This window comes from Scyliorhinus torazame, chromosome 18 (assembly GCF_047496885.1).
Source record: "Scyliorhinus torazame isolate Kashiwa2021f chromosome 18, sScyTor2.1, whole genome shotgun sequence".
NCBI lineage: Eukaryota > Metazoa > Chordata > Chondrichthyes > Carcharhiniformes > Scyliorhinidae > Scyliorhinus > Scyliorhinus torazame.
The window spans coordinates 167,198,725-167,225,140 of record NC_092724.1 but is presented as its reverse complement, the minus strand read 5'-3'; the positions used below and the strand labels follow the sequence as shown (position 1 = coordinate 167,225,140).

At 48.1% G+C, this 26,416-nt stretch overlaps 1 protein-coding gene across 3 annotated transcripts in view; it reads left to right on the top strand.

Moving 5' to 3' along the window:
* The window catches only part of abcc3 (ATP-binding cassette, sub-family C (CFTR/MRP), member 3), a 146,932-nt gene that overhangs the window by 32,450 nt on the left and 88,066 nt on the right, over positions 1–26,416 (top strand). For all 3 annotated transcript variants that reach the window (XR_011936286.1, XM_072483866.1, XM_072483867.1), the window contains exons 7-12: positions 2,465–2,683; positions 3,038–3,215; positions 13,088–13,249; positions 13,392–13,484; positions 19,424–19,627; positions 25,703–25,849. Coding sequence is in view for 2 of the 3 variants with exons in the window: in XM_072483866.1 (XP_072339967.1) it covers positions 2,465–2,683; positions 3,038–3,215; positions 13,088–13,249; positions 13,392–13,484; positions 19,424–19,627; positions 25,703–25,849 (1,003 nt within the window). In the remaining variant the exon portion in view is untranslated. The remainder of the gene's footprint in view (positions 1–2,464; positions 2,684–3,037; positions 3,216–13,087; positions 13,250–13,391; positions 13,485–19,423; positions 19,628–25,702; positions 25,850–26,416) is intronic.

Sequence of the window (26,416 nt, the reverse complement as noted above, 5' to 3'; positions counted from 1 at the left end):
AACCAGTGGGGTACCACAGGAATCGGTGCTGGGACCCCAGCTATTCACAATATGTATTAATGATTTGGATGAGGGAACAAAGTGTAACATGTCAAAGTTTGCAGATGATACCAAGTTAGGTGGGAGGGTGAACTGTGACGAGGATGCAGGATCCTACAGCAAGATCTGGACAGGTTGGGTGAGTGGGCAAACCAATGGCAGATGCAGTATAATTTGGATAAGTGTGAGGTTATTCATTTCGGAAGCAAAAACAGGAAGGCAGATTGCTACCTGAATGGTTGTAAATTGGGAGAGGGGAGTGTGCAGCGGGACCTGGGTGTCCTTGTGCACCATTCGCTGAAGGTCAGCATGCAGGTGCAGCAGGCGGTAAAGAAGGCTAATGGTATGTTGGCCTCCATTGCGAGAGGTTTCGAGTACAGAAGCAGGGATGTGTTGCTGCAATTGTACAGGGTCTTGGTGAGGCCTCACCTGGAGTATTGTGGGCAGTTTTGGTCTCCTTCTCTGAGGAAGGATGTTCTTGCGCTCGAGGGAGTGCAGCGAAGGTTTACCAGACTGATTCCAGGGATGGCGGGACTGTCATATGAGGAGAGATTGACGAGGTTGGGATTGTTCTCGCTGGAGTTCAGAAGAATGAGGGGGGATCTCATAGAGACTTATAAAATTCTAACAGGACTATTCAGGGTAGATGCAGGGAAGATGTTCCCCATGGTGGGTGTGTCCAGAACCAGGGGTCACAGCCTGAGGATTCAGGGTAAACCATTTCGGACAGAGATAAGGAGACATTTCTTCACACAAAGAGTGGTGAGCCTGTGGAATTCATTCCCACAGGAAGTAGTTGATGCTAAAACTTTGAATATATTCAAGAGGCGGCTGGATATAGCACTTGGGGAGAATGGGATCAAAGGCTATGGGGAGAACGGGTAGCACGGTAGCATTGTGGATAGCACAATTGCTTCACAGCTCCAGGGTCCCAGGTTCGATTCCGGTTTGGGTCACTGTCTGTGCGGAGTCTGCACGTTCTCCCCGTGTGTGCGTGGGTTTCCTCCGGGTGCTCCGGTTTCCTCCCACAGTCCAAAGATGTGCAGGTTAGGTGGATTGGTCATGGTAAATTGCCCTTAGTGTCCATAATTGCCCTTAGTGTTGGGTGGGGTTACTGGGTTATGGGGATAGGGTGGAGACCTTGGGTAGGGTGCTCTTTCCAAGAGCCAGTGCAGACTCGATGGGCTGAATGGCCTCCTTCTGCACTGTAACTTCTATGCTAATCTATGAGAAAGCAGGATTAGGTTATTGAGTTGGATGATCAGCCATGATGGTGATGAATGGCGGAGCAGCTCGAAGGGTCAAAAGGCCTCCTCCTGCTCTGAGCTTCTATGTATCTATGTAACAGATACCCGGGAGTGAGTTACAGACTGGAATCTAATCGAGGGGTTCAGGGTGGTTTATATATAGAATAACAGATACCCGGGAGTGAGTTACAGACTGGAATCTAATCGAGTAGTTCAGGGTGGTTTATAGATAGAATAACAGATACCCTGGAGTGAGTTACAGACTGGAATCTAATCGAGGGGTTCGGGTGGTTTCTATATAGAATAACAGATACCCGTGAGTGAGTTACAGACTGGAATCTAATCGAGGGGTTCGGGGTGGTTTATATATAGAATAACAGATACCCGGGAGTGAGTTACAGACTGTAATCTAATCGAGGGGTTCAGGGTGGTTTATATATAGAATAACAGATACCGGGGAGTGAGTTACAGACTGGAATCTAATCGAGGGGTTCGGGTGGTTTCTATATAGAATAACAGATACCCGGGAGTGAGTTACAGACTGGAATCTAATCGAGGGGTTCGGGTGGTTTCTATATAGAATAACAGATACCCGTGAGTGAGTTACAGACTGGAATCTAATCGAGGGGTTCGGGTGGTTTCTATATAGAATAACAGATACCCGGGAGTGAGTTACAGACTGGAATCTAATCGAGGGGTTCGGGTGGTTTCTATATAGAGTAACAGATACCCATGAGTGAGTTACAGACTGGAATCTAATCGAGGGGTTCGGGTGGTTTCTATATAGAATAACAGATACCCGGGAGTGAGTTACAGACTGGAATCTAATCGAGGGGTTCAGGGTGGTTTATATATAGAATAACAGATACCCGGGAGTGAGTTACAGACTGGAATCTAATAGAGGGGTTCGGGGTGGTTTATATAGAGAATAACAGATACCCGGGAGTGAGTTACAGACTGGAATCTAATCGAGGGGTTCAGGGTGGTTTATATATAGAATAACAGATACCCGGGAGTGAGTTACAGACTGGAATCTAATCGAGGGGTTCGGGGTATGGATAACCCGGGAGAGAGTTATAGACTGGAGTCTAATCTGGGGATTGTGTATGGTTGATGATTTGTGATTCGATGTTGACCAGCAGTGAGTAATTACATGTTTTATGTCTCTCCTCTACCAGGAAACAGGAGGTGTTTTATACTAAATGCCCATCACGCCCATATGACATCAAGGAGGGGGAACCTGATGAAGCTGAGGTGATGTTTCCCAACAAGGAGGACCAGAAGCAGCCTTCATTCCTCATTGCTCTGTGCAAAACCTTTGGTCCATACTTCCTTTTGGGGTCAGCGCTGAAACTATGCCAGGACTTGTTGTCTTTCGTCAATCCCCAACTTCTCAAGTACGAAGTTTATATACTGAAGAGAGTTTGTTCAATGTTCTTCAGATTGTAAATTCTCCAAAGACCATGCCTAAAATACAGGGTTCAATGTTAACCTGCCCCCCCCCCAACAGTAAACTGCAGGGTTCAGCCCAGAGTACATTCCAACCCCATCTTTGTTACATTTGGGGTGTGAAGCGGATGCCAGACCCCAACCTCTGTTTTTCATTGAGTGAAGAGGTTGACAAAGGAGCCCAGTTGCCTTGAGCTTAAAATAAACATTGTACAGAAAGGGAAGGCGAGCTGATTGCTCCTGTTCTGCAATTGCCGACTCAGCTTCAGTTCCTGACGCACTCCTGTTTTTTTCATTTCCAGCATGTTGATTTCCTTCATTAATAACCCAGAAGCTAAGACCTGGTGGGGATACGGCATCTCAATCTTGATGTTCTTCTCTGCTGCCGTGCAAACTCTCATCCTGCATCAGCACTTCCAGTATTGCTTTGTAACTGGCATGCGACTCCGGACTGCAATTGTTGGAGCCATATACCGCAAGGTGAGAGAGCCACAGCTTGCTTCTGTGTTGAGTGATTATTTTACTGGGCTAATAATCCAGAGAACAGAATTTCAAGGTCCATATTGACCAGTTTAAAAATTTAAACTCAGGCTGATGAATAAGGATTAAAAAGGTGGAAAATGAAAGCTGTGGACCTATCCGAAAAATCCAGTGGGGCCCACGAATAACCTTTAGTGCCTTCTACTCGACTCCGCAGGTGATGCACAGGGTTAGCAAGGGACCAGGCCTTTGCCCCAGTACTTAACACCCTGTTGACAGATTACCTGGTCATTATCACATTGTTGTTGTGGGAGCTTGCTGTGCATAGATTGGCCATGTTTTCTAAAATCTTTTCAAAGAATCCAGGGGCTGGTTTAGCACAGGGCTAAATCGCTGGCTTTTAAAGCAGACCAGGGCAGGCCAGCAGCACGGTTCAATTCCCGTAACAGCCTCCCCGAACAGGCGCCAGAATGTGGCGACTAGGGGCTTTTCACAGTAACTTCATTTGAATCCTACTTGTGACAATAAGCAGTTTTCATTTTCATTGTACGTCATTGACTGTAAAGTGCTTTGGGAGGTTCTATGGTCATGAAAGGTGCTATATAATTGCAAGTCTTTTTATCTTTTTAATTGCTTCAGTGAGTGTCGATGCCTGTAGAACCCCTCGATACATTGATGGGTGTTTTTGAGACTGGAAGGCTGTTTTCAGTTGAGTTTCAGAGGGCTCTGTGCTGGGTCCTCTTCGTTTTGTGGTATATATTAATGATTTGGACTTAAATGTAGGAGGCATAATTAAGAAGTTTTCAGATGACACAGAAATTGGCCGAATGGTTGATAGTGAGGATAATAGCTGCAGGCAGAAATGAAAATCGCTTATTGTCACAAGTAGGCTTCAATGAAGTTACTGTGAAAAGCCCCTAGTCGCCACATTCTGGCGCCTGTTCGGGGAGGCTGTTACCGGAATTGAACCGTGCTGCTGGCCTGCCTTGGTCTGCTTTCAAAGCCAGCGATTTAGCCCAGTGTGCTAAACCAGCCCCTGAACCATGGACTGGTCAGGTGGGCAGAAAAGTGACAAATAGAACTAAACCTGAAGAAGTGTGAGCTGATGCTTTTGGGGAGGTCAAACAAGGGAAAGGGTTACAAATAAATGGGATACTGAGAGATGTAGAGGAAGTGAGGGACCTTGGAGTGAATGTCCACACACCCCTGAGTAAGTATAACTTGGGTAATTTTCCAGGTTTTTTTTTTTAACCCGTGTCACGTCGGGACTTTCAAATGGTTATCCTGGAAATGTCGCCTTGAGGTATAAGTGTGTCGAGACAAATAACTGCTATTGCTGTTATTGTCAACTGGTTTCCTAAACCTCAGATTGATCGCTAACTCCAAATGCAGCAAAATCAACCCTTGCCGTTAGTTTGCGGAAACCATTTTCTCTACAGGTGGAGAAATTAGGGATTATTTAAAGAAAACGAGGGGGCTACACCAATGAGGATGGTCATTCCGGGTGGGATTCTAACCAGTTAAACAATATTCTTGTTAAGTGTAGACTTTTAACTTAAAATATTGTTTGTGTAACGGTTACCTGGGAGTGACACCTGGTAACACCCAACCTGCTCTAATGCCTCGACACAGACCTATGAGGGCGATGAGATTAAACAATTCAAAGTTGTCGCTCTCTTAACCTTTAGGACTTCAGGTTTTGTAGATTTTAACCAAAGTTCGGGAATTTTCTGTCTTTAGAGGAAGTTGCCAAAGAGCTCAGTATAGATGATAGACGGTTTTACTAATTTAACGTTTTATAATGGGAGCACTGATTTTAAAGGGATGGGGTTTTTAAAAAAAATTAAGCTTTTGATATGCAGAATGAACAGGGTGACAAAATATCTGTAGGTATTAGATTATCAAGTGATGGGTGTAGATTATTATTATTTGAACATCTGTATAGCTGGTGAGCTTTGTGTTGTTTAATGCACAGTGTTTCAGTATGTCATTAGAAAGCTATTGACGTGTTTAAGTAGAGAGTCTTTGGGCGCGATTCTCTGAAATGGAGACAGAGTGTTCGCGCGTCGTGAATGCCGTCGAGATTAACGACGGCGTGAAACGGCCCCTATCCCGACCGATTCAGGGCCCGAAAATGCGCTAGGAGCGGCGCTGCGTCATTTACGTGTGCCAGGCCTTGGCGCCGCGTAAAGGCGGCGCCGCATACATGACGTGGCCGGCGCCGCATAACTGGCGTCACCCGCGCGTGGTTGCCGTCCTCCCCGAGTCCGCCCCGCAAGAAGATGTCCGACGGATTTTGCGGGGCTGCGGAAGAAAGGAGGTCCTCCTTCAGAGGATGATCGGTGGGCACCGATCGCAGGCCAGACCCCATTTGAGGCCCCCCCGGTGCAGGATCCCCGCTCGCCCCTCCCGCAGGCCGCCCCCCCAGCGTTCCCGCGCTGTTCCCGCCGGCAGCGACCAGGTGAGGGAGAATTCAGAATGTCCAATTCACCTAACAAGCTCGTCTTTCAGGACTTGTGGGAGGAAACCGGAGCACCCGGAGGAAACCCACACAGACACGGGGAGAATGTACAGACTCCGCACAGACAGTGACCCAGCGGGGAATCGAACCCGGGTCCCTGGAGCTGTGAAGCAACTGTGCTAACCACTGTGCTACCGTGCCGCCCACACAACCCCACCGTCTCTATTTGGGCATCCAACCTGGGCCACCAGAAGTAGGTTCTCGCCATTTCCTTCATTCTAACTATACCACAATGGCTCTCTCGCAACTGTTCCAGGATTCTACCTTGTAGACACGGCAGAATGATTACTCTAATACCGCACAACAATACTCCATGTCGGACTGTCAACTCAATATGCCTGGTAAGATAGGGTTTAAGGTCTGGATTCTTTCTGCGCTCTTGTGTTGGAATCATGTCCAACACCTTCCCCATCATCGGATCTGTTCGAATAAATGTTTGTACCTGAAATGAGACGGGAAACATGTCGTTGAGGTTTTGTGCTTCTCTTTTTAGTCTTGCCGATCTGCAGCGAAAGTCTAGACCAAGCTTTTTCAAAGCGGGGGTCGCAACCCACAGGTGTGTCGCAGACGGGTGTACAAAGGGTCGTGGTGCACCCTAAAATTAACATATCTCAACTGTCACATGAATTTGAAATCGGGCCGACTATTGCTGCAATATTGAAAGTCTACAAATAAATTCTTGAAGCTGCTGCGAGTCGTGTTAAACGTGCAGTTACCGGGAAAGTAAAAGACTATGGGCGGGATTCTCCACCCCCACGCCGAAGTGGCTGCGCCGTCGTGAACGCCGTCGAGGTTCACGACGGCGGGGAACGGCCCCGGTCCCGACCGATTCAGGCCCTGACAATGGGCCAGTATCGGGGCCGCGTCATATACCCGCGCCAGGCCTTGTCGCCCGCGTAAAAGCGGCGCCGAATAGATGACGCAGCCAGCGCCGCATAACGGACGTCATCCACGCATGCGCGGGTTGGCCGGCGCCAACCCGCGCATGTGTGGTTGCCATCCTGTCCAAATCCGTTCCGCAAGAAGATGGGGGACGGATCTTGAGGGGCCGCGGAAGGAAGGTGGTCCTCCTTCAGAGAGGACGGCCCGACGATCGGTGGGCACCGATCGCGGGCCACCCCACATTCAAGGTGAAACCCGGTGCAGGATCCCCCCACAGGCCGCCCCCCCAGCGTTCACGCACCGCCCACGACTGCAGCGGCCAGGTGTGGACGGCGCCGGAGGGAACCCGCCGTTTTGGCCCGGCCGCTCGGCCCATCCGGGCCTCAGAATAGCGGGGGTGCCGGAGAATAGCCATTTTCGGTGTCTCCGGAAATTCTCCGGCCTGCGGCCCGCGAAACTTGACCGGGCCGTTCCCGCCGCTTGGGAGAATCGTGGGAGGGCGTCGGACCGGCGTCCCCGGAAATTTCGGCGGCCCAGGCGATTCTCCCAACCGGCGTGGGAGTGGAGAATCGCGCCCAAAAGATCCATTCTGCTCGGGGAAAATTGGGTTAATTAATCGGAACATATCGTGACAATTCAAACTTAAAATGTTGTAATTCCCAATTCCTGTAAAATTACACGTACATCTTCAGTTGTTAGCAGACAAGGGTTCATCCTCTGCTGGAGTGGAGCAAAAGTTCTCAACTGGACGTCATTATGTCACCGCCCTTTTGTTTCAATCTAACAAGAACCACGATTAGGGATCCATTTGATCTAACAATCTCTCCTTGCACCTTTTTTTCCCCATTGTATCAGGAATAACTCTTTGAAGCTCACAAGAAGTTTAACACAAGATCAATCTGTTCTTTGTACAGCAGGCAAGAATCAATACTTTTCACTGTGACAATAATAAATCAAATCAAAATCAATCCAACATAGGATTGGCATAATCATTTCAAAAAACCCAAATTCCAATCAACCCTATTGAATTAAAATGATTTCATTCTTACATGTGTGAATTTGTATCCGGATTAAAACTCTCATGTTTATCAAAAATATCCTGGAATCAAGCCTGTGATCAGAAAAACCTAACTCCTGGTTGATAACCTTTGAAAATAAGGTTTTTTTTCATTAAACTTCTTTTTGTTGGCTGTTTGAATTAAATCACTAAAACCAGGATCTCTACAGTGCAGAATAATAATAACCTTTATTATTATCACAAGTAGGCTTACATTAACACTGCAATGAAGTTACTGTGAAAATCCCCTAGTCGCCATATTCCGGCGCCTGTTCGGGTACACAGAGGGAGAATTCAGAATGTCCAATTCACCTAACAAGCACTTCTTTCGGGACTTGTGGGAGAAAACCAGAACACCCGGAAGAAACCCACGCAGACACGGGGAGAACGTGCAAACTCCGTACAGACAGTGACCAAGATGGGAATTGAACCTGGGTCTCTGGCGCTGTGAGGCAGCAGTGCTAATCACTGTGCCACCATGCTGCCCCATGATCTCAAAAATCACAATATCAGACAGCAAACATTAAAGCTTGAAACAGACAACATGTATATCATTCATACACCAGCAGCAAAACGTATCCAGTGCTTTAAAGCAACAATGACCACAATGATTCGTTTAAGTGTCCCTGTGGTTTTGTTGTAAACTTCCATCTGTAATTAAAAAGTTCAGACAAGGTTAAGTCCCTCGAGAGATGAAACTTAACAAACGTAGCCCAAAACAATAGTAACACAAATATACGAACATCCACGTAAAACAAATTAAACACACCTATTCCCACTGCTCCTAAACTTCAAACAGTTAATCATCAGCCTTCTGTCGCTGTTGCAGGTTCTTAAAGAGTCAGAATACTGCAAGCTCACAATCTCTTAGTTAAAATAATAAACAAAATCCTTCATTCTCCTTCATAAAAAAACTTAAATTATTTTATTTATTTATTGTTACGTTTAAGCCAATTTCCAACAACCGATTTCATAGGCATCACCTATTCTTTATTAAATTCAAATCTCAAAAGCATTCTCACCCAAACACATTACCATCTGCAAAATCTTTGTTCTCCTATCTGGGAGCAATTTTGACGACACAAAAAAATTCTCATGTTTGTTCCAAATTCCACTAGTATGCTTAAAATTTCCACTTTAACTGGTGTCATTGAGTTAAACCTTCTGTCACGGAACTTAGGCACCTGTAATCATAGACGCCAGTTTGTGGGCAATTTAAAAACAAATCAATTAACTTTTCTGCTCCAATTTCTTTTTTCCCCCTATATACTTTTTTCTTTAAACCAATTTCAATTTTGTTACTTAACCAAGTTTAAAAGGAATGTTAGTTTCTTAATTCAAATGTTTGAAGGTTCAAATTGGATTGCTGCCAAACGGCAAGCTTATCTCTGACTGACTCAGAACTGAATTCAACAGCTGTTTAACATAAAGTTGTATTTCATTTACAACTTAATCAATTATTTTATCAGTTTTGTGATAGCTGTGTGGGAGGAGTCAGTCACCGCAGCGAGGGGAACTGCCAACCCTTTATACTCCTGAAAGAGTTTGTTTGAAATTTCCAGCCCTTCTTTTAACTACACAGCTGAGGTGTTTGTTGGAATTCACCCTGTTTTTACATTTTATCAATTAGGGTGATTCTACCATTTCGGGTTTAGTTTTCCTGGCTCAGACACATCTATTTTATTTTGCTATTCCCAGTCAGGAGACCAGACAGTATCTTAACAGCAATGGAATATCTGTAGAAAAAGAAAATCTGGACAATTTGTGTGAATTCGGTGCATCCTGCTGCAGGAACCGTCACCACTCTGACCTCCTGCTCTGGAGGAGGTTCACCAAGTGTACTTCCTTCTTCTAGGCAGAGATTCACAAAATATACATCGCTCCCCCCACAACCCTGGAACGGAGCTTCAGGGAATGGAGGTAGCTCCCGTGGGGCCTCTAGAGAGATGCACCCCTCTCACTCTTTCATACACACTCCCTTAATCTGGTCTGGTTTACTCTGAGTTCGGATCCACCAGCTGTTCGGCAGCACCCAGCCAGGAGTCTGATCAAAGTTAATACTCAGCAAACTGAGGTCTTATTCCTGCGCACAGCCGGGACACCCATTCTCCACTAACACACTGCTACCCCACTACTACCCCACTACTACCAAACTGAAACGTACATCTATTCGATATAGTGTTTCTTCCAATCACGAGAAACCAGACCAAGACTCTTGGAGTAAGACTAGTCCTGTATTACAAACTATAGCAGGGGCTATTAGCATTTCAAATTGGGATGCCTGTTGCTAACTTTTGCCTTAGTTTAATTGCTCTGTTTTATCACCTTTGCTCTTGAGTCGCCAGATATCTTTCTGATACCGCCACGTGGTTCAAGTCCGAGTAATGAACAATAATCCAATGCACCGCTTAGTAAGATTTAAATCAAAGAACATTTATTATACACAGTAATCACTACTCATGCATAAATTCTACATCTAAGCTACTTCCTACAACTAACAGGCCTATACTTAACTTGGAAATAGCCCACCAGGTCAGGGAAACGAATGGCCTTTCATTCGGGTTCTGAGCCTGCGGGATTCGAAGCTGGTACAGGTTGATAGCTAGGAGCGCCTATCTCGTTGCGAGCGTTGAAGTAAGACTTACTGGATGTTTCGCGATGGCTGGACCGGTCACTGTCAAGGGATGGTCTGCGTTACTGAGTGACCCGGTCAGAATAAGAAGCAGAAGGGTACAGGAGGATGCTAAAGGGGTAGCAGAAGGGTGCGGAAGGGTGGCAGAAGGGTCGATTTGAACTTGGACTCTATTCTTATAGTCCCCAGGGGCTTCCCGCCTTTCGGGGCGGACCCTGTACCTGGTTCCAAGTGATTGGACTTTGTCCCAATCACCTGGTTCGATTTTCTCCAATGCTGGAGCGATTCCTTGATCGATGGGCGGTCTTGAGGTGGTCGTTCACCTCCCTTTGTGTAGGCTTCTGTTGGCGCTGCAGAGCCTGGGTTGGCTTTGTGTCTACAATGTTGCACATTGTTCCCGGGGATTGCTCATTAGTATTCAGATGGCTGGTGTTTTATTGTGCTGATGGCTACAGGTATCGATCTTGTCTGGCCTTCCCAGAGGTGAATACACAGTCCACCTGCAGCTGCTTGTTTTAGTCCTGTTGGCTGATTTTTCCCATCAGCCTTTTCCGTTCGCCATTTTAAATCGGGGTTAGCCATTCTAAATCGGGTGTTAGCCATTTTAACTGGCTACAGCCATTGAGCACAGATTCAAGAATGGTACAGACAGATATCATTTGAAATTCGGGTACAACAAGTTAGCATATGCCAATAATTTATTACTAGTTATCTATGTCCAATCATGACTATCAGTTAAGGTTACATTATGCAGAATATATGAGATATTAACCATCACCCCCCCCCCCCCCCCTCTTGCTGTTTAATGTCTCCTCTCGAGGTATGGATGCTATCCATCACCTCTCCCTGCTGTTACTGGCAGGCACCCTGGAGCCATTGCACGGCACACCTATTCCACATTGCAGAACAGACCGTGAGTTTTAACACCTGCAGATTTTATGGCTGATGGTGTCCTTGCAGAATCTGATACAATTGGCAGCTTGTTTCCTACAGTATGAACTGAAAATGTTAACTTCTCCAGTAAGTAATGGAACTCGAGTTTTTAAACTGGCAAGAGAATCCCGCCCAATAGCCTCAACACTTTCAGATGATGAAAGGAATACGACCTTTGATCCATTTGAACGTGACCGTGCTTGGCTACAATGACTTTTTATGTTTACTTTATGCCCTTGTTCAGAGCCAGGGTTTGGGGTCGGTTGCCTCAGTTGGCTGGATGATTGGTTCGTGTTGCGAATTGATGGCAACAGCGCGGGTTCGATTCTGGAACTGGCTGATGTTATTCATGAAGCTTTCATGAAATCTTCTCGACCTTGCCCCTCGCCTAAGGTGTGGTGATTCTCCGGTTAAATCGCCACCAGTCAGCTTTCTCTAAATGGGAGAGCAGCCTATGGTCATCGGGGACTATGGCGACTTTCATTTGTAATATGTGGGATAGTAAAGCTTGTGGACCTACCTCATTATGAGTACGAAATATGCATCATATTATTGTTGCTTAGATAGGCAGGTCAATAAGGTGATTCTGAAGGTAGATGGAATCTTTTCATTATTAGACGAGGCTTAGAATATAAGAGCAGGGAGGTTATGTTAGAACTACATAAAACACTAGTTGGGCCACAACTGTCCACAGTTCTGATCACATCATTACAGAATGAATGTAATTGCACCAGAAAAGGTACAATGAAGATTTGCAAAAATGTTGCCGGCATTGGTAAATTGAAGTCATGAGGAAAGATTGGATAGGCTGGGGTTATTTTCCTTGAAGCAGAGCCTGAGGGGGGGTGTATACAAGGTCACGAGGAGCCAGGATAGATTGGATGGGAAGGAGTGGGTTCAATGACGAGGGGGCATAGATTTAAACTGATTGGTCGAAGGATTAGAGGGGAGATTCGGAAGCGGGTTTTCACCCAGACGGCGGTAGGGGTCTGGAACTCACTATCTAAAAGAGTAGTAGAGACAGAAACGCTCCGCTCGTTTAAAAGGTGTCTGCAAATGCACCTGAAGTCCACGCACCTCCAAGGCTACAGGCCAAGTGCTAGAAAATGGGGTTGGGGAGGCTTGTTTATCAGAGACACAATAAGCAGAGTAGTCGCCTTTTGTGGTGTAAATGTTTCTACATTTTCAGATATTGTGAATTTATTTTTGAACGGTGGAATGTGTAGGTATGTGGGGAGTGTGTAGGTATATGGGGAGTGTGTAGGTATATGGGGAGTGTGGGTATATGGGGAGTGTGTAGGTATATGGGGAGTGTGTAGGTATATGGGGAGTGTGTAGGTATATGGGGAGTGTGTAGGTATATGGGGAGTGTGTAGGTATATGGGGAGTGTGTAGGTATATGGGGAGTGTGTAGGTATATGGGGAGTGTGTAGGTATATGGGGAGCGTGTAGGTATACGGGGAGCGTGTAGGTATACGGGGAGCGTGTAGGTATACGGGGAGCGTGTAGGTATACGGGGAGCGTGTAGGTATACGGGGAGCGTGCAGGTATACGGGGAGCGTGCAGGTATACGGGGAGCGTGCAGGTATACGGGGAGCGTGCAGGTATACGGGGAGCGTGCAGGTATACGGGGAGCGTGCAGGTATACGGGGAGAGGATAAGGGAGTGGCTGGACCTGAATTGCTCCTTAGAAGAGACAGCACAAATATGATGCGCCGAATGGCCTTCCTGCTGTAAGGATTCTCTGAGAGTTGGTGCCCTCCGAAAGGGAGGGTTGTGATTATGGCGCGGTAATAAATATGAAGAACTCTTGTTAAGTGTGTGATTATCCGAATTTTATTTTTCAGTCTCTGGTCATCACCAACTCAGCCAAGCGTTCGTCCACTGTTGGCGAGATTGTGAACTTGATGTCAGTGGATGCTCAGAGATTCATGGATCTCACTGGCTTCCTGAACATGCTGTGGTCCGCTCCACTCCAGATCTGTTTAGCGCTCTACTTCCTGTGGCAGGTACCTCCTTTCCCAATTCTCTTGTTGAAATGCTAACATCTGGTGGTGTTGAGATGGGCAGACGCGCAGCCAAGAGCTGACGTTTGGAGTTTGATCGTTGGAGAGACGGAAGCACTAATGTGGTTTCTGTCTCCTTTCCCAGTACCTGGGTCCTTCCGTTCTGGCTGGCGTTGCAGTGATGGTTCTACTGATCCCATTCAATGCGGTAATTGCCATGAAAAGCCGAAGCTTTCAGGTATGTCAGATGAAAAATACTTCTTCACTCCTCTCTTTCCTTAATCTTTTCTCCTCCTTCACTCCCAAATACCTCTCCCTCTATTATTTATCAACCTTTCACTTGCCCATTTATTCTCTCAATGTTTTTCCTTCAACCTCACTCTTTCTCTCTTCACTCTTATTTACTCCCTCGCTCATTCCTTCACTACACAGAATCACAGAAAATACAGTGCCCGTCGAGTCTGCCCTGACACATGAAAAACACTTGATCCACCTACCAAATCCCATTGGCCAGCACTTGGTCCATAGACTTGAATGTCATGACGTGCCAAGTGCTCACCCAGGTACCTCTTAAATGATGTGAGGTAACCCGTCTCTACCACCCTTCAAGGAAGTGCATTCCAGACCGTCACCACCCTTTGGGTAAAAAGGTTTTTCCGCACATACCCGCCCTAAACCTCCTGCCCGTCACCTTGAACTTGTGTCCCCTTGTGACTGACCCTTCAACTAAGGGGAACAGCTGCTCCCTATCCACCCTGATAGTCTTGCACATCTCAATCAGGTCACCCTCCGTCTTCTGTGCTCCAACGAAAGCAACCCAACCTCTCTTTATAACTTTATTGTTCCATCCCAAGCAGTAGCCTGGCAAATCTCCTCTGCACCCCCTCCAATGCAATCCCATCCTTCCTATAATGTGGCGACCAGAATTGCACACACTATTCCAGCTGTGGCCTCACTATGTGACCCTTCAGGCAGAAGGTACAGAAGTCTAAAGCCCTGCACTCGTCAAAAAGAAAAATGAGGCATTTGTCAGGGCTAAAAGGCTGGGAACAGACAAAGCCTGTGTGGAATATAAGGAAAGTAGGAAGGAACTTAAGCAAGGAGTCAGGAGGGCTAGAAGGGGTCACGAAAAGTGGTTAAAAGTGGCAAATAGGGTTAAGGAAAATCCCAAGGCTTTTTACACGTACATAAAAAGCAAGAGGGTAGCCAGGGAAACGGTTGGCCTACTGAAGGACAGGCAAGGGAATCTATGTGTGGAGCCAGAGGAAATGGGCGAGGTACTAAATTAATACTTTGCATCAGTATTCACCAAAGAGAAGAAATTGGTAGATGTTGAGTCTGGAGAAGGGTGTGTAGATAGCCTGGGTCACATAGAGATCCAAAAAGACGAGGTGTTGGGCGTCTTAAAAAATATTAAGGTAGATAAGTCCCCAGGGCCTGATGGGATCTACCCCAGAATACTGAAGGAGGCTGGAGAGGAAATTGCTGAGACTTTGACAGAAATCTTTAGATCCTCACTGTCTTCAGGTGATGTCCCGGAGGACTGGAAAATAGCCAATGTTGTTCCTCTGTTTAAGAAGGGTAGCAAGGATAATCCAGGGACCTACAGGCCGGTGAGCCTTACTTCAGTGGTAGGGAAATTACTGGCGAGAATTCTTCGAGACAGGATCTACTCCCATTTGGAAGCAAATGGATGTATTAGTGAGAGGCAGCATGGTTTTGTGAAGGGGAGGTCGTGTCTCACTAACTTGATAGAGTTTTACGAGGAGGTCACAAAGATGATTGATGCAGGTAGGGCAGTGGATGTTGTCTATCTGGACTTCAGTAAGGCCTTTGACAAGGTCCCTCATGGTAGACTAGTACAAAAGGTGAAGTCACACGGGATCAGGGGTGAGCTGGCAAGGTGGATACAGAACTGGCTAGGTCATAGAAGGCAGAGAGTAGCAATGGAAGGATGCTTTTCTAATTGGAGGGCTGTGACCAGTGGTGTTCCACAGGGATCAGTGCTGGGACCTTTGCTGTTTGTAGTATATATAAATGATTTGGAGGAAAATGTAACTGGTCTGATTAGTAAGTTTGCAGACGACACAAAGGTTGGTGGAATTGCGGATAGCGATGAGGACTGTCAGAGGATACAGCAGGATTTAAATTGTTTGGAGACTTGGGCGGAGAGATAGCAGATGGAATTTAATCCGGACAAATGTGAGGTAATGCATTTTGGAAGGTCTAATGCAGGTAGGGAATATACAGTGAATGGTAGAACCCTCAAGGGTATTGAAAGTCAAAGAGATCTAGGAGTACAGGTCCACAGGTCACTGAAAGGGGCAACACCGGTGGAGAAGGTAGTCAAGAAGGCATACGGCATGCTTGCCTTCATTGGCCGGGGCATTGAGTATAAGAATTGGCAAGTCATGTTGCAGCTGTATAGAACCTTAGTTAGGCCACACTTGGAGTATAGTGTTCAATTCTGGTCGCCACACTACCAGAAGGATGTGGAGGCTTTAGAGAGGGTGCAGAAGAGATTTACCAGAATGTTGCCTGGTATGGAGGGCATTAGCTATGAGGAGCGGTTGAATAAACTCGGTTTGTTCTCACTGGAACGACGGAGGTTGAGGGGCGGCCTGATAGAGGTCTACAAAATTATGAGGGGCATAGACAGAGTGGATAGTCAGAGGCTTTTCCTCAGGGTAGAGGGGTCAATTACTAGGGGGCATAGGTTTAAGGTGCAGGGGGCAAGGTTTAGAGTAGATGTACGAGGCAAGTTTTTTACGCAGAGGGTAGTGGGTGCCTGGAACTCGCTACCGGAGGAGGTGGTGGAAGCAGGGACGATAATGACATTTAAGGGGCATCTTGACAAATACATGACTATGATGGGAATAGAGGGATACGGACCCAGGAAGTGTAGAAGATTGTAGATTAGTCGGGCAGCATGGTCGGTACGGGCTTGGAGGGCCGAAGGGCCTGTTCCTGTGCTGTACATTTCTTTGTTCTTTGTTGTTCACATCCAGACATCGGAACAGCTTCTTCCCCACAGCTACGAGACTCCTCAACGACTCCCTCTCGGACTGATCTGTTCTCTGTAAGACACTATTCACGACGCACTATGCTGCTCTTGCCTCTGTCGTATTTGCTTTGCTATTTTGCCCTTGTCCCATTTGTCTTTTTCGCATTCACTGTAACTATCTACTATTTTTATCTGTCTAATATGTACGTTTCCTTGGCCGCGGAAAAATACTTTTCACTGTACTTCGGTACATGTGACAATAAATCAATCAAATCAAACCACCAAAGTTCTATCCAACTGCAACATGACCTCCCCCGCTTTGCATTCTGAGGGGATGGAGCAAAGTGAGGAAAGGGTGGGAGTGGAGTGAAGATTGAAGATCCACCATGATCAGACTGAATGGCACAGCAGCCTCGAGCGGATATATTGTCTGTTTCTAATCCCCTCTCTTCTGATCTTATCCCGGCCCTTTTTCAGTTTCCTTACACTCAAAAGGTGAAAGCAGAAGCTGGATATCTCATTAGGGGACGGTCATTTCCCGATTACCTCAGTGACTGAGTGATCCAGAGACGACACTAGTAAACAACAAAATCTGAGTCCACATCCCACCAGGGCAGAGATTCTCAATTCGGTGTTAAATGTTAAAGTCAGCAAAATGCTGGGCGGGATTCTCCGTGCGTTTCCGACAGCGGGATTCTCCGTCCGATCCCAGCAGCGGGATTCTCCGTGCGTTCCCGACAGCGGGATTCTCCGTGCGTTCCAGGCAGCGGGATTCTCCGTGCGTTCCCGGCAGCGGGATTCTCCGTGCGTTTCCGACAGCGGGATTCTCCGTGCGTTCCCGGCAGCGGTATTCTCCGTGCGTTTCCGACAGCGGGATTCTCCGTGCGTTTCCGACAGCGGGATTCTCCGTGCGTTCCCGGCAGCGGGATTCTCCGTCCGTTTCTGGCAGCGGGATTCTCCGTGCGTTTCCGACAGCGGGATTCTCCGTGCATTCCCGGCAGCGGTATTCTCCGTCCGATCCCGGCAGCGGTATTCTCCGTCCGTTCCCGGCAGGGGGATTCTCCGTCCGATCCCGGCAGCGGTATTCTCCGTCCGATCCCGGCAGCGGGATTCTCCGTCCGTTCCTGGCAGCGGTATTCTCCGTCCGATCCCGGCAGCGGGATTCTCCGTCCGTTCCCGGCAGCGGGATTCTCCGTCCGATCCCGGCAGCAGGATTCTCCGTCCGTTCCCGGCAGCGGGATTCTCCGTCCGATCCCGGCAGCAGGATTCTCCGTCCGATCCCGGCAGCGGGATTCTCCGTGCGTTTCCGACAGCGGGATTCTCCGTGCGTTCCCGGCAGCGGGACTTTCCGTGCATTCCCGGCAGCGGGATTCTCCGTCCGTTCCCGGCAGGGGGATTCTCTGTGCGTTCCCGGCAGGGGGATTCTCCGTCCGATCCCGGCAGCAGGATTCTCCGTCCGATCCCGGCAGCAGGATTCTCCGTGCGTTTCCGACAGCGGGATTCTCCGTCCTTTTCCGGCAGCGGGATTCTCCGTCCGTTCCCGGCAGCGGGATTCTCCGTCCGTTCCCGGCAGTGGGATTCTCCGTCCGTTCCCGGCAGTGGGATTCTCCGTCCATTCCCGGCAGTGGGATTCTCTGTCCGATCCCGACAGCGGGATTCTCCGTGTGTTCCCGGCAGCGGGATTCTCCGTCCGATCCCGGCAGCGGGATTCTCCGTCCGATCCCGGCAGCGGGATTCTCCGTCCGTTCCCGGCAGCAGGATTCTCCGTGCGTTTCCGACAGCGGGATTCTCCTCCGTTCCCGGCAGCGGGACTTTCCGTGCATTCCCGGCAGCGGGATTCTCCGTCCGATCCCGGCAGCGGGATTCGCCGTCCGATCCCGGCAGCGGGATTCTCCGTCCGATCCCGGCAGCGGGATTCCCCGTGCGTTCCCGGCAGCGGGATTCTCCGTCCGATCCCGGCAGCGGGATTCTCCGTGCGTTCCTGGCAGCGGGATTCTCCGTGTGTTCCCGGCAGCGGGATTCTCCGTGTGTTCCCGGCAGCGGGATTCTCCGTCCGTTCCCGGCAGGGGGATTCTCCGTCCGTTCCCGGCAGGGGGATTCTCCGTCCGTTCCCGGCAGGGGGATTCTCCGTCCGTTTCCGGCAGCGGGATTCTCCGTGCGTTCCCGGCAGGGGGATTCTCCGTCCGTTCCCGGCAGGGGGATTCTCCGTCCGTTTCCGGCAGCGGGATTCTCCGTGCGTTCCCGGGGGGGATTCTCCGTGCGTTCCCGGCAGCGGGATTCTCCGTCCGTTCCCGGCAGGGGGATTCTCCGTCCGTTCCCGGCAGGGGGATTCTCCGTCCGTTTCCGGCAGCGGGATTCTCCGTCCGTTTCCGGCAGCCGGGTTCTCCGTGCGTTCCCGGCAGCGGGATTCTCCGTGTGTTCCCGGAAGCGGGATTCTCCGTCCGTTCCCGGCAGGGGGATTCTCCGTCCGTTTCCGGCAGCGGGATTCTCCGTGCGTTCCGGCAGCGGGATTCTCCGTCCGTTTCCGGCAGCCGGGTTCTCCGTGCGTTCCCGGCAGCGGGATTCTCCGTGCGTTCCGGCAGCGGGATACTCCGTGCGTTCCCGGGGGGGATTCCCCGTGCGTTTCCGGCAGCGGGATACTCCGTGCGTTCCCGGGGGGGATTCCCCGTGCGTTTCCGGCAGCGGGATTCTCCGTGCGTTTCCGGCAGCCGGATTCTCCGTGCGTTTCCGGCAGCCGGATTCTCCGTGCGTTCCCGGCAGCGGGATACTCCGTGCGTTCCCGGCAGCGGGATTCTCCGTGCGTTCCCGGCAGCGGGATTCTCCGTGCGTTCCCGGCAGCGGGATTCTCCGGTTCCCATGCAGTGAATGGGAGATTAGGCTGAGCGTCGAATTCTTCATCCTTGCCAACAGTGGTATCCGGCGGATTCTCAATGGAGAATCCCGGCCACTGCCTCAGTAAAAGTGACCATGAATCTGTTAGATTGTCATAAAACCGTGACCCACCCCCTCTCACTGAGGCCAAATGATTCGCCCATTTCCTGGTGCACAGCGGGTGACCCATTTGCACACTCTTGCCCAGGATGTGCAATCTGCCATTACCCTCGTGTATGCCATGTGACACACCTGCCCTCTCTCATGCCTATAATGTCATTATCCCATCTTGTGTATTGCAGGTGCAACAGATGCAGCACAAAGATTCCCGGATTAAGCTGATGAACGAAATCCTGAATGGTATTAAGGTGTTGAAGTTATATGCCTGGGAAAAGTCCTTCGAGCAGAAGGTTTTGGCCATTCGTCAGAAGGAACTCAGTATCCTGAAGAAAGCTGCCTACCTCAATGCCCTCTCCACCTTTACTTGGACAACAGCCCCCTTTCTTGTGAGTACTCTCTCCTTTCTAACACTGTGCATCAGGTATGAGCTGGGCCAAGTGAATCGGGGTCAGTCGGAGACCGTTTAGGGGACAGCGATCATTGTATCATAACGTTAAGTTTGGCTATGGAAAAGAGCTTGGAACAATCCAGAGCAATTAAATGGTGAAAGCCAACTTTATTGGGGCAAGAGTGGATCTCATATTAAATTAATATTTTGCATCTATCTTTACCAAGAAAGAAGGTTGTAACAAAATGACAATGCTCTTTCTCTATGGAATTTTTAGTGGCATTTGTTGAGAGTTCTGAGCATGTGTGAGCTTTGGGTGGGCTTTTTGTTGTCTAAGAAGTGTCGTGCAAGCAGAACGCGTTTTACTAAAGTTCCTGTTTTCGTAGTTATTACAGTAATTGTTAAACGTATTTATATGAAGAAGTCCCTTCTTTCAAACGGCGCATTCGGCTACTTTCTTTGCGGTCTCAAGTTTCCACATTTTTGGTGATGAGGAGAAAACGGCACGAAAAGAAAACAACGATTTTTGGTGTTCAGCGAGGCAACACGGGGCTGAATTTGGGCCACGCGGGGCTGAATTTGGGCCACGCGGGGCTGAATTTGGGCCACGCGGGGCTGAATTTGGGCCACGCGGGGCTGAATTTGGGCCACGCGGGGCTGAATTTGGGCCACGCGGGGCTGAATTTGGGCCACGCGGGGCTGAATTTGGGCCACGCGGGGCTGAATTTGGGCCACGCGGGGCTGAATTTGGGCCACGCGGGGCTGAATTCCGGCCACGCGGGGCTGAATTCCGGCCACGCGGGGCTGAATTCCGGCCACGCGGGGCTGAATTCCGGCCACGCGGGGCTGAATTCCGGCCACGCGGGGCTGAATTCAGTGAGTAGCTAGTTTTCATTGTGGGTTTAGTCCTGCGCTCTGGTCCAGAATCAACGTTATCCAAAGTACTCTGATTGTTCAAAGATTCAAATTTCATAGCCATTTTCGAAAAGCAGGTCAATCAGTTGCTAATTTGGTGGCAGAATTACGCCAGCTTTCAGAACGCTGATTTCGGTGAAGTTTTGGAAGATATGCTAATAAATATGCTGGTCTGTGGCATTAACAAAATCTGTGTTCAGCGTTGGCTGTTGGATGAGACAACACTTACCTTCAAAAAGGCTCTAGAAATTTCTCGGGTCTTAGAAATGGTTGCCGGTAATGCCAGACTCCGGCTAATGGTCGTGCCCAGGCAGGGGCGTTGCACCAATTACAAAAAGATACATCCAGAAAAAAAGTTCAAGCAGTGGAGTATTTTAGGTGTGGAGGGCCATACTATGTGAATCAATGCAGGTTGCTGGACACTGTTTGTCACCGATGCAACAAGAAGGGGCATATAGTGAAGAAATGCAGGGGTGCGAAAGGCGAGGGAGAGGCTGAGCAAGAAAATTTAAATTTGAGGAAGCCCCATGTAGAAAGCTCAGAGCAACGGAGGAGCAAACTTACAACATGTTTAATGTTGATGAGGTGCGAGCAGGGCCTATTTATATAGCTGTTGGTGGATGGGAAGCAAATCACGATGGAGGTGGACACAGGAGCCTCGGATCCGTAATTAGTGACGAGACGAACAAATCAACGTGGGACTCTAACTGCGCACCAGCCCTTACTCCGACAGAAATCACACTGCGGACATAAGCTGGAGAGTCCATCCTGTTACTTGGGGTGTTGGTACGAGAGTCCTTCCTGTTTATTTCCTTTGTTCCCATTTCTTTTTATGTTGTTATTTTTGGTCTGTGGACCCAGTGTGCTTTTAAGTAGGAGAGTGTGTTCCCAGGAGAGTGTGTTCCCAGGAGAGTGTGTTCCCAGGAGAGTGTGTTCCCAGGTTTTATATTGTGGAGAGGAGAACCCAAACAGGTCCGTGCCAGTGAATCTTGGGAACCGGTTTCGGAGGAAGTCGGTTCGATTGGCCAACTGGCAACCGGTGGAAATTGTGGAGGCTCCGACCACGATATTTCAGTCTTCCTCAAATCCAGGATGCTGCCAGAGGACTGGAGAATTGCAAATGCTACACCCTTGTTCGAAAGAGGGTGTAAAGATAAGCCCAGCAACTACAGGCCAGTCGATTATGGAGAATTGGTTAGACTTAACTCAGGACAAAATTAATAGTCACATCGACAATGCGGGTTAATTAAGGAGTCTGCACGGATTTCTCAATGGAAAATCATATTTAACTTATTGGAGTTTTTTGAAGAGGTAACAGAAATTGTTAATGAGAGGCATTTCATTTTCATACAGTACCTCCCAATAGAGCTGTGAGCAAAGTTAAAGCTCATGGGCAAGTCGCAACATGGATACAAAATTGGCTGAGTGAGAGGAAACCGATGTTAATGGTTAATAATGTGTTTTGGACTGGAAGGAGGATTGTAGTGGAGTTCCCCAGGGTGCAGTGTTGGGACCATTGCTTTTCCTGATGTATATTAATGACCTAGACTGGTGTACCCGGCATGATTTTGTGTACAGGACACAAATCTCAAAATTTTCAGATGATGCTAAACTTGTAAAGATTGAGAACTGTGGGGGCAGCACGGTGGCGCAGTGGTTAGCACTGCTGCAACACGGCGCCGAGGTCCCGGGTTCGATCCCAGCCCTGGGTCACTGTCCGTGTGGAGTTTGCACATTCTCCCTGTGTCTGCGTGGGGTCTCACCCTCACAACCCAAAGATGTGCAGGGTTGGTGGATTGGCCACGCTAAATTGCCCCTTGATTGGAAAAAATGAATTGGGTACTCTAAATTTATTTTAAAAAGATTGACAACTGTGATGATGATCGTGGTGAACTTCAAAAGGACATGGATAAGTTGGTGGAATGGGCAGACGGTGACCTCTTTGTTCGATCAAAGCTTGGAGTGAGATTCAACTCATCATCCAAACTACTAGGCCCTCTTTCACCCTGTAACCAAACCTTTCTTTAACCACTTCTTCATGTTGTCTGATTTCTCTCTCCTGTTGAAACTCTTTTTTTTTTTTCTTTTTTCTCTCTTTTCGCTTGCTATCTTCTTTCTCTGGAGTCCGGTTTAATCCTTCACATTTCTCTCTTTTTTGTTTTTCCCCCCAAGTTAAAGGTTCTCCATCTCCTTCTACCTCAAGCTGCTCCATCTACAACTGAATTCTGGCTAATCCGAGTTGTGGTATACTTCCAATTCCAACTACTGCCTTATTACCTCAACTATGTCTGCTCTCTTAGAACCTGCCTTTAACCAATTAACCTAGCCTTGGTTAATTATGGCCAATCACTTGGTTATAGGTATTCCTTCTCCAGAAAGGTCATAGTTGCTGACAGTCATAGCTGACAAAGCCATTCGACTTTTAATAAGTATAATAAAAGTTACAGTGAAAATCATATTGGCCGTACCCTCAGCATGTCCCAGCTCCCATATGTCTCTATGGATTAGAGATCCCCCCCCCCCCGAGAGCCCTCAGTTTATGCAGGATCGAGCTAGGGACCAGTAACATTTTGTTTAAAGTAGACAAAATTTGAAATCCAAGGTAACCCACTAGGAAAAGAAAGCCACAAGATTCCACAGTTCTAAACAAACAACAACAAACTTTGTTTTATTTTTATGAATTTGTATTATAATCTATAATATCTATCTTATACCCTAAATCAGATTAACATGAGGTAAATATGAATTCAAAAGCAAAGTGTGGTGAAACACAGCACACTGCAGATTAAATGGCAGATTCGACCATGATGGATGCCGTGGATTTCTCAGCAAGATGTCAGTGATCACTATGAGCCACAAAGTCACATTGAAGCTTTGTTTTACGAGGGATTTCAGCATTTTGCTTTCATAGATCTAACCTCCTGAATGCCCTCAAAGGCCACAGGAAAACCTGAATGACTGTTTGGTTCAATCTCTTTGCCTGTGACCTTTGTTCCATGGGATTCACAAAGCTGCACTCCTGCCTCCAAGTCACTAAGCTGAGACAGCGCCTGGGTTTCTCTGAACGCCTGTCCCCTGGCTGCACCAAGCTACAAATGGATCCCAGGGCTTCTTCTAAGCCTGAACCCTCTCCACCACCATTTCAGCTCCTCGTGACTTCTCCTGAGCCTCAACTGCACCAAATGGGTCCCAGGACTTGTGTGTGAACTGCAAACCATGCAAGATTTAAGCTTCAACGCACCCCTTCTCACGGCACGCACAGATAAATTATGAACCTTCTGAAGTTTCATCCACCTCTCTCACAATATAGTCTTTCACAGTTCACCAAATGCTTTTAAATTAATTTCACTCAAACTCCTGAAACAAGTATCTCTCTGGACTACACTTCTTTGCAATCAGTTTAGGCATCATGCCTTCAGCTCTCCAACTAAGTAAATCATTTGCTGTATTGGGATATTACCATTCTAGCTGTTGGCCATTAAGGCAGCGTGGCCCTAACCGAGTGGAATAGACTCCAAGCTGTTTTTGTTGCATTTATCCTATTCTCTAAAATTAATTTTAATCTTCCCTGAACTAAACATTACCTCCAAAATATTAACCTGAACCATGAACTAGTTATTCATCAGGAGGCACAAACCCAGCATATTAACCATCTGGTACCATTCTGTCCAGCAGCAAAGACACTTCTTGCTTCCTGAAGTCACTCTGTGATAACTGCATCACCCACTGTGGGACTGAAATGTGACGGTCAGGAAAGGCCCAGGCTAATCCCAGACTCTGCTTAATTAATCTCAACCAGCTAGAAATGGTCACTAAATGGTTCGTTCTCACTGGAACGACGGAGGTTGAGGGGCAACCTGATCGGGGGCTACAAAATTATGAGGGGCATGGACAGAGTGGATAGTCAGAGGCTTTTCCCCAGGGTAGAGGGGTCAATTACTAGGGGGCATAGGTTTAAAGTGCGAGGCGCAAGGTTTAGAGGAGATGTACGAGGCACGTTTTTTACACCGAGGGTAGTGGGTGCTTGGAACTTGCTGCCGGAGGAGGTGGTGGAAGCAGGGACGATAGTGACGTTTAAGGGGCATCTTGACAAATACATGAATAGGATGGGAATAGAGGGATACGGACCCAGGAAGTGTAGATTTTACTTTAGACGGGCAGCATGGTCGGCATGGACTTGGAGGGCCGAAGGGCCTGTTCCTGTGCTGTACTTTTCTCTGTTCTTTGTAAATGTACATAAATGCTGAGCAGGGAGTATTGATGGGGACAGTGTAGAGGGAGCTTTACTCTGTATCTAACCCCGCCGTGCTGTACCTGTCCTGGGAGTGTTTGATGGGGACAGTCTAGAGTGAGTTTTACTCTGTATCTAACTCCGTGCTGTACCTGTCCTGGGAGTGTTTGATGGGGACAATGGAGAGGGAGCATTACTCTGTATCTAACCCCGTGCTGTACCTGTCCTGGGAGTGTTTGATGGGGATAGTGTAGAGGGAGCTTTACTCTGTATCTAACCCCATGCTGTACCTGTCCTGGGAGTGTTTGATGGGGACAGTGGAGAGGGAGCTTTACTCTGTATCTAACCCCGTGCTGTACCTGTCCTGGGAGTGTTTGATGTGGACAGTGGAGAGGGAGCTTTACTCTGTATCTAACCCCGTGCTGTACCTGTCCTGGGAGTGTTTGATGGGGACAGTGTAGAGGGAGCATTACTCTGTATCTAACCCCGTGCTGTACCTGTCCTGGGAGTGTTTGATGGGGACAGTGTAGAGGGAGCTTTACTCTGTATCTAACCCCATGCTGTACCTGTCCTGGGAGTGTTTGATGGGGACAGTGGAGAGGGAGCTTTACTCTGTATCTAACCCCATGCTGTACCTGTCCTGGGAGTGTTTGATGTGGACAGTGGAGAGGGAGCTTTACTCTGTATCTAACCCCGTGCTGTACCTGCCCTGGGAGTGTTTGATGGGGACAGTGTAGAGGGAGCATTACTCTGTATCTAACCCCGTGCTGTACCTGCCCTGGGAGTGTTTGATGGGGACAGTGGACAGGGAGCTTTACTCTATCTAACCCCGTGCTGTACCTGTCCTGGGAGTGGTCTTGGAACTTTCACATGAATAATTATTCAATTCCATCAAGTATTCAACATATTTATCCTGTTCTAATTCAGGTTGCCTTGACGAGCTTTGCAGTATACGTGACTGTGGATGAGAATAACGTGTTGGACGCACAGAGGGCTTTTGTCTCTTTGTCTCTCTTCAATATCCTGCGGTTCCCACTCAATATGCTGCCACAAGTCATCAGTGGTGTTGTTCAGGTGAGGCTGGCCCGGGTGTTGTCCGCTCCATTGTAGAGAGATGCCAGTTATAGGAAGCAGAAAAGCACTCTTTTTGTCTGTGTAGTTAAAATAGCCAGAGGATTCTGAGCTGATTTGTTTATGGTAAATACTCTGCTTCCAGGAAGATGAGAATTTGCTTTAAATTGAGATGAGTCATTGAAAAGATTTGCATTTCTGCAGTGCTCACACACAGCAAACACAATGAGAAACAGACAGATAATTTGTTTTAATGATGTTGTTTGAGAGCTCAATAATGGCCGGGAAACAGGGAGAACATGTCTGCTGCAGAATACTGCCGAGGAATTTCCTTCCCAGTTGAGAGCAGACGAGACTTAAATTTCATATCTCACTGGAAAATATGGAACTTGAGACAGTGCTGTGTTACCTCAGTACTGACCCTCTGACAGTGCAGCACTCCCTCAGTACTGACCCTCTGACTGTGCAGCACTCCCTCAGTACTGACCCTCTGACAGTGCAGCACTCCCTCAGTACTGACCCTCTGACAGTGCAGCACTCCCTCAGTACTGACCCTCTGACAGTACGGCA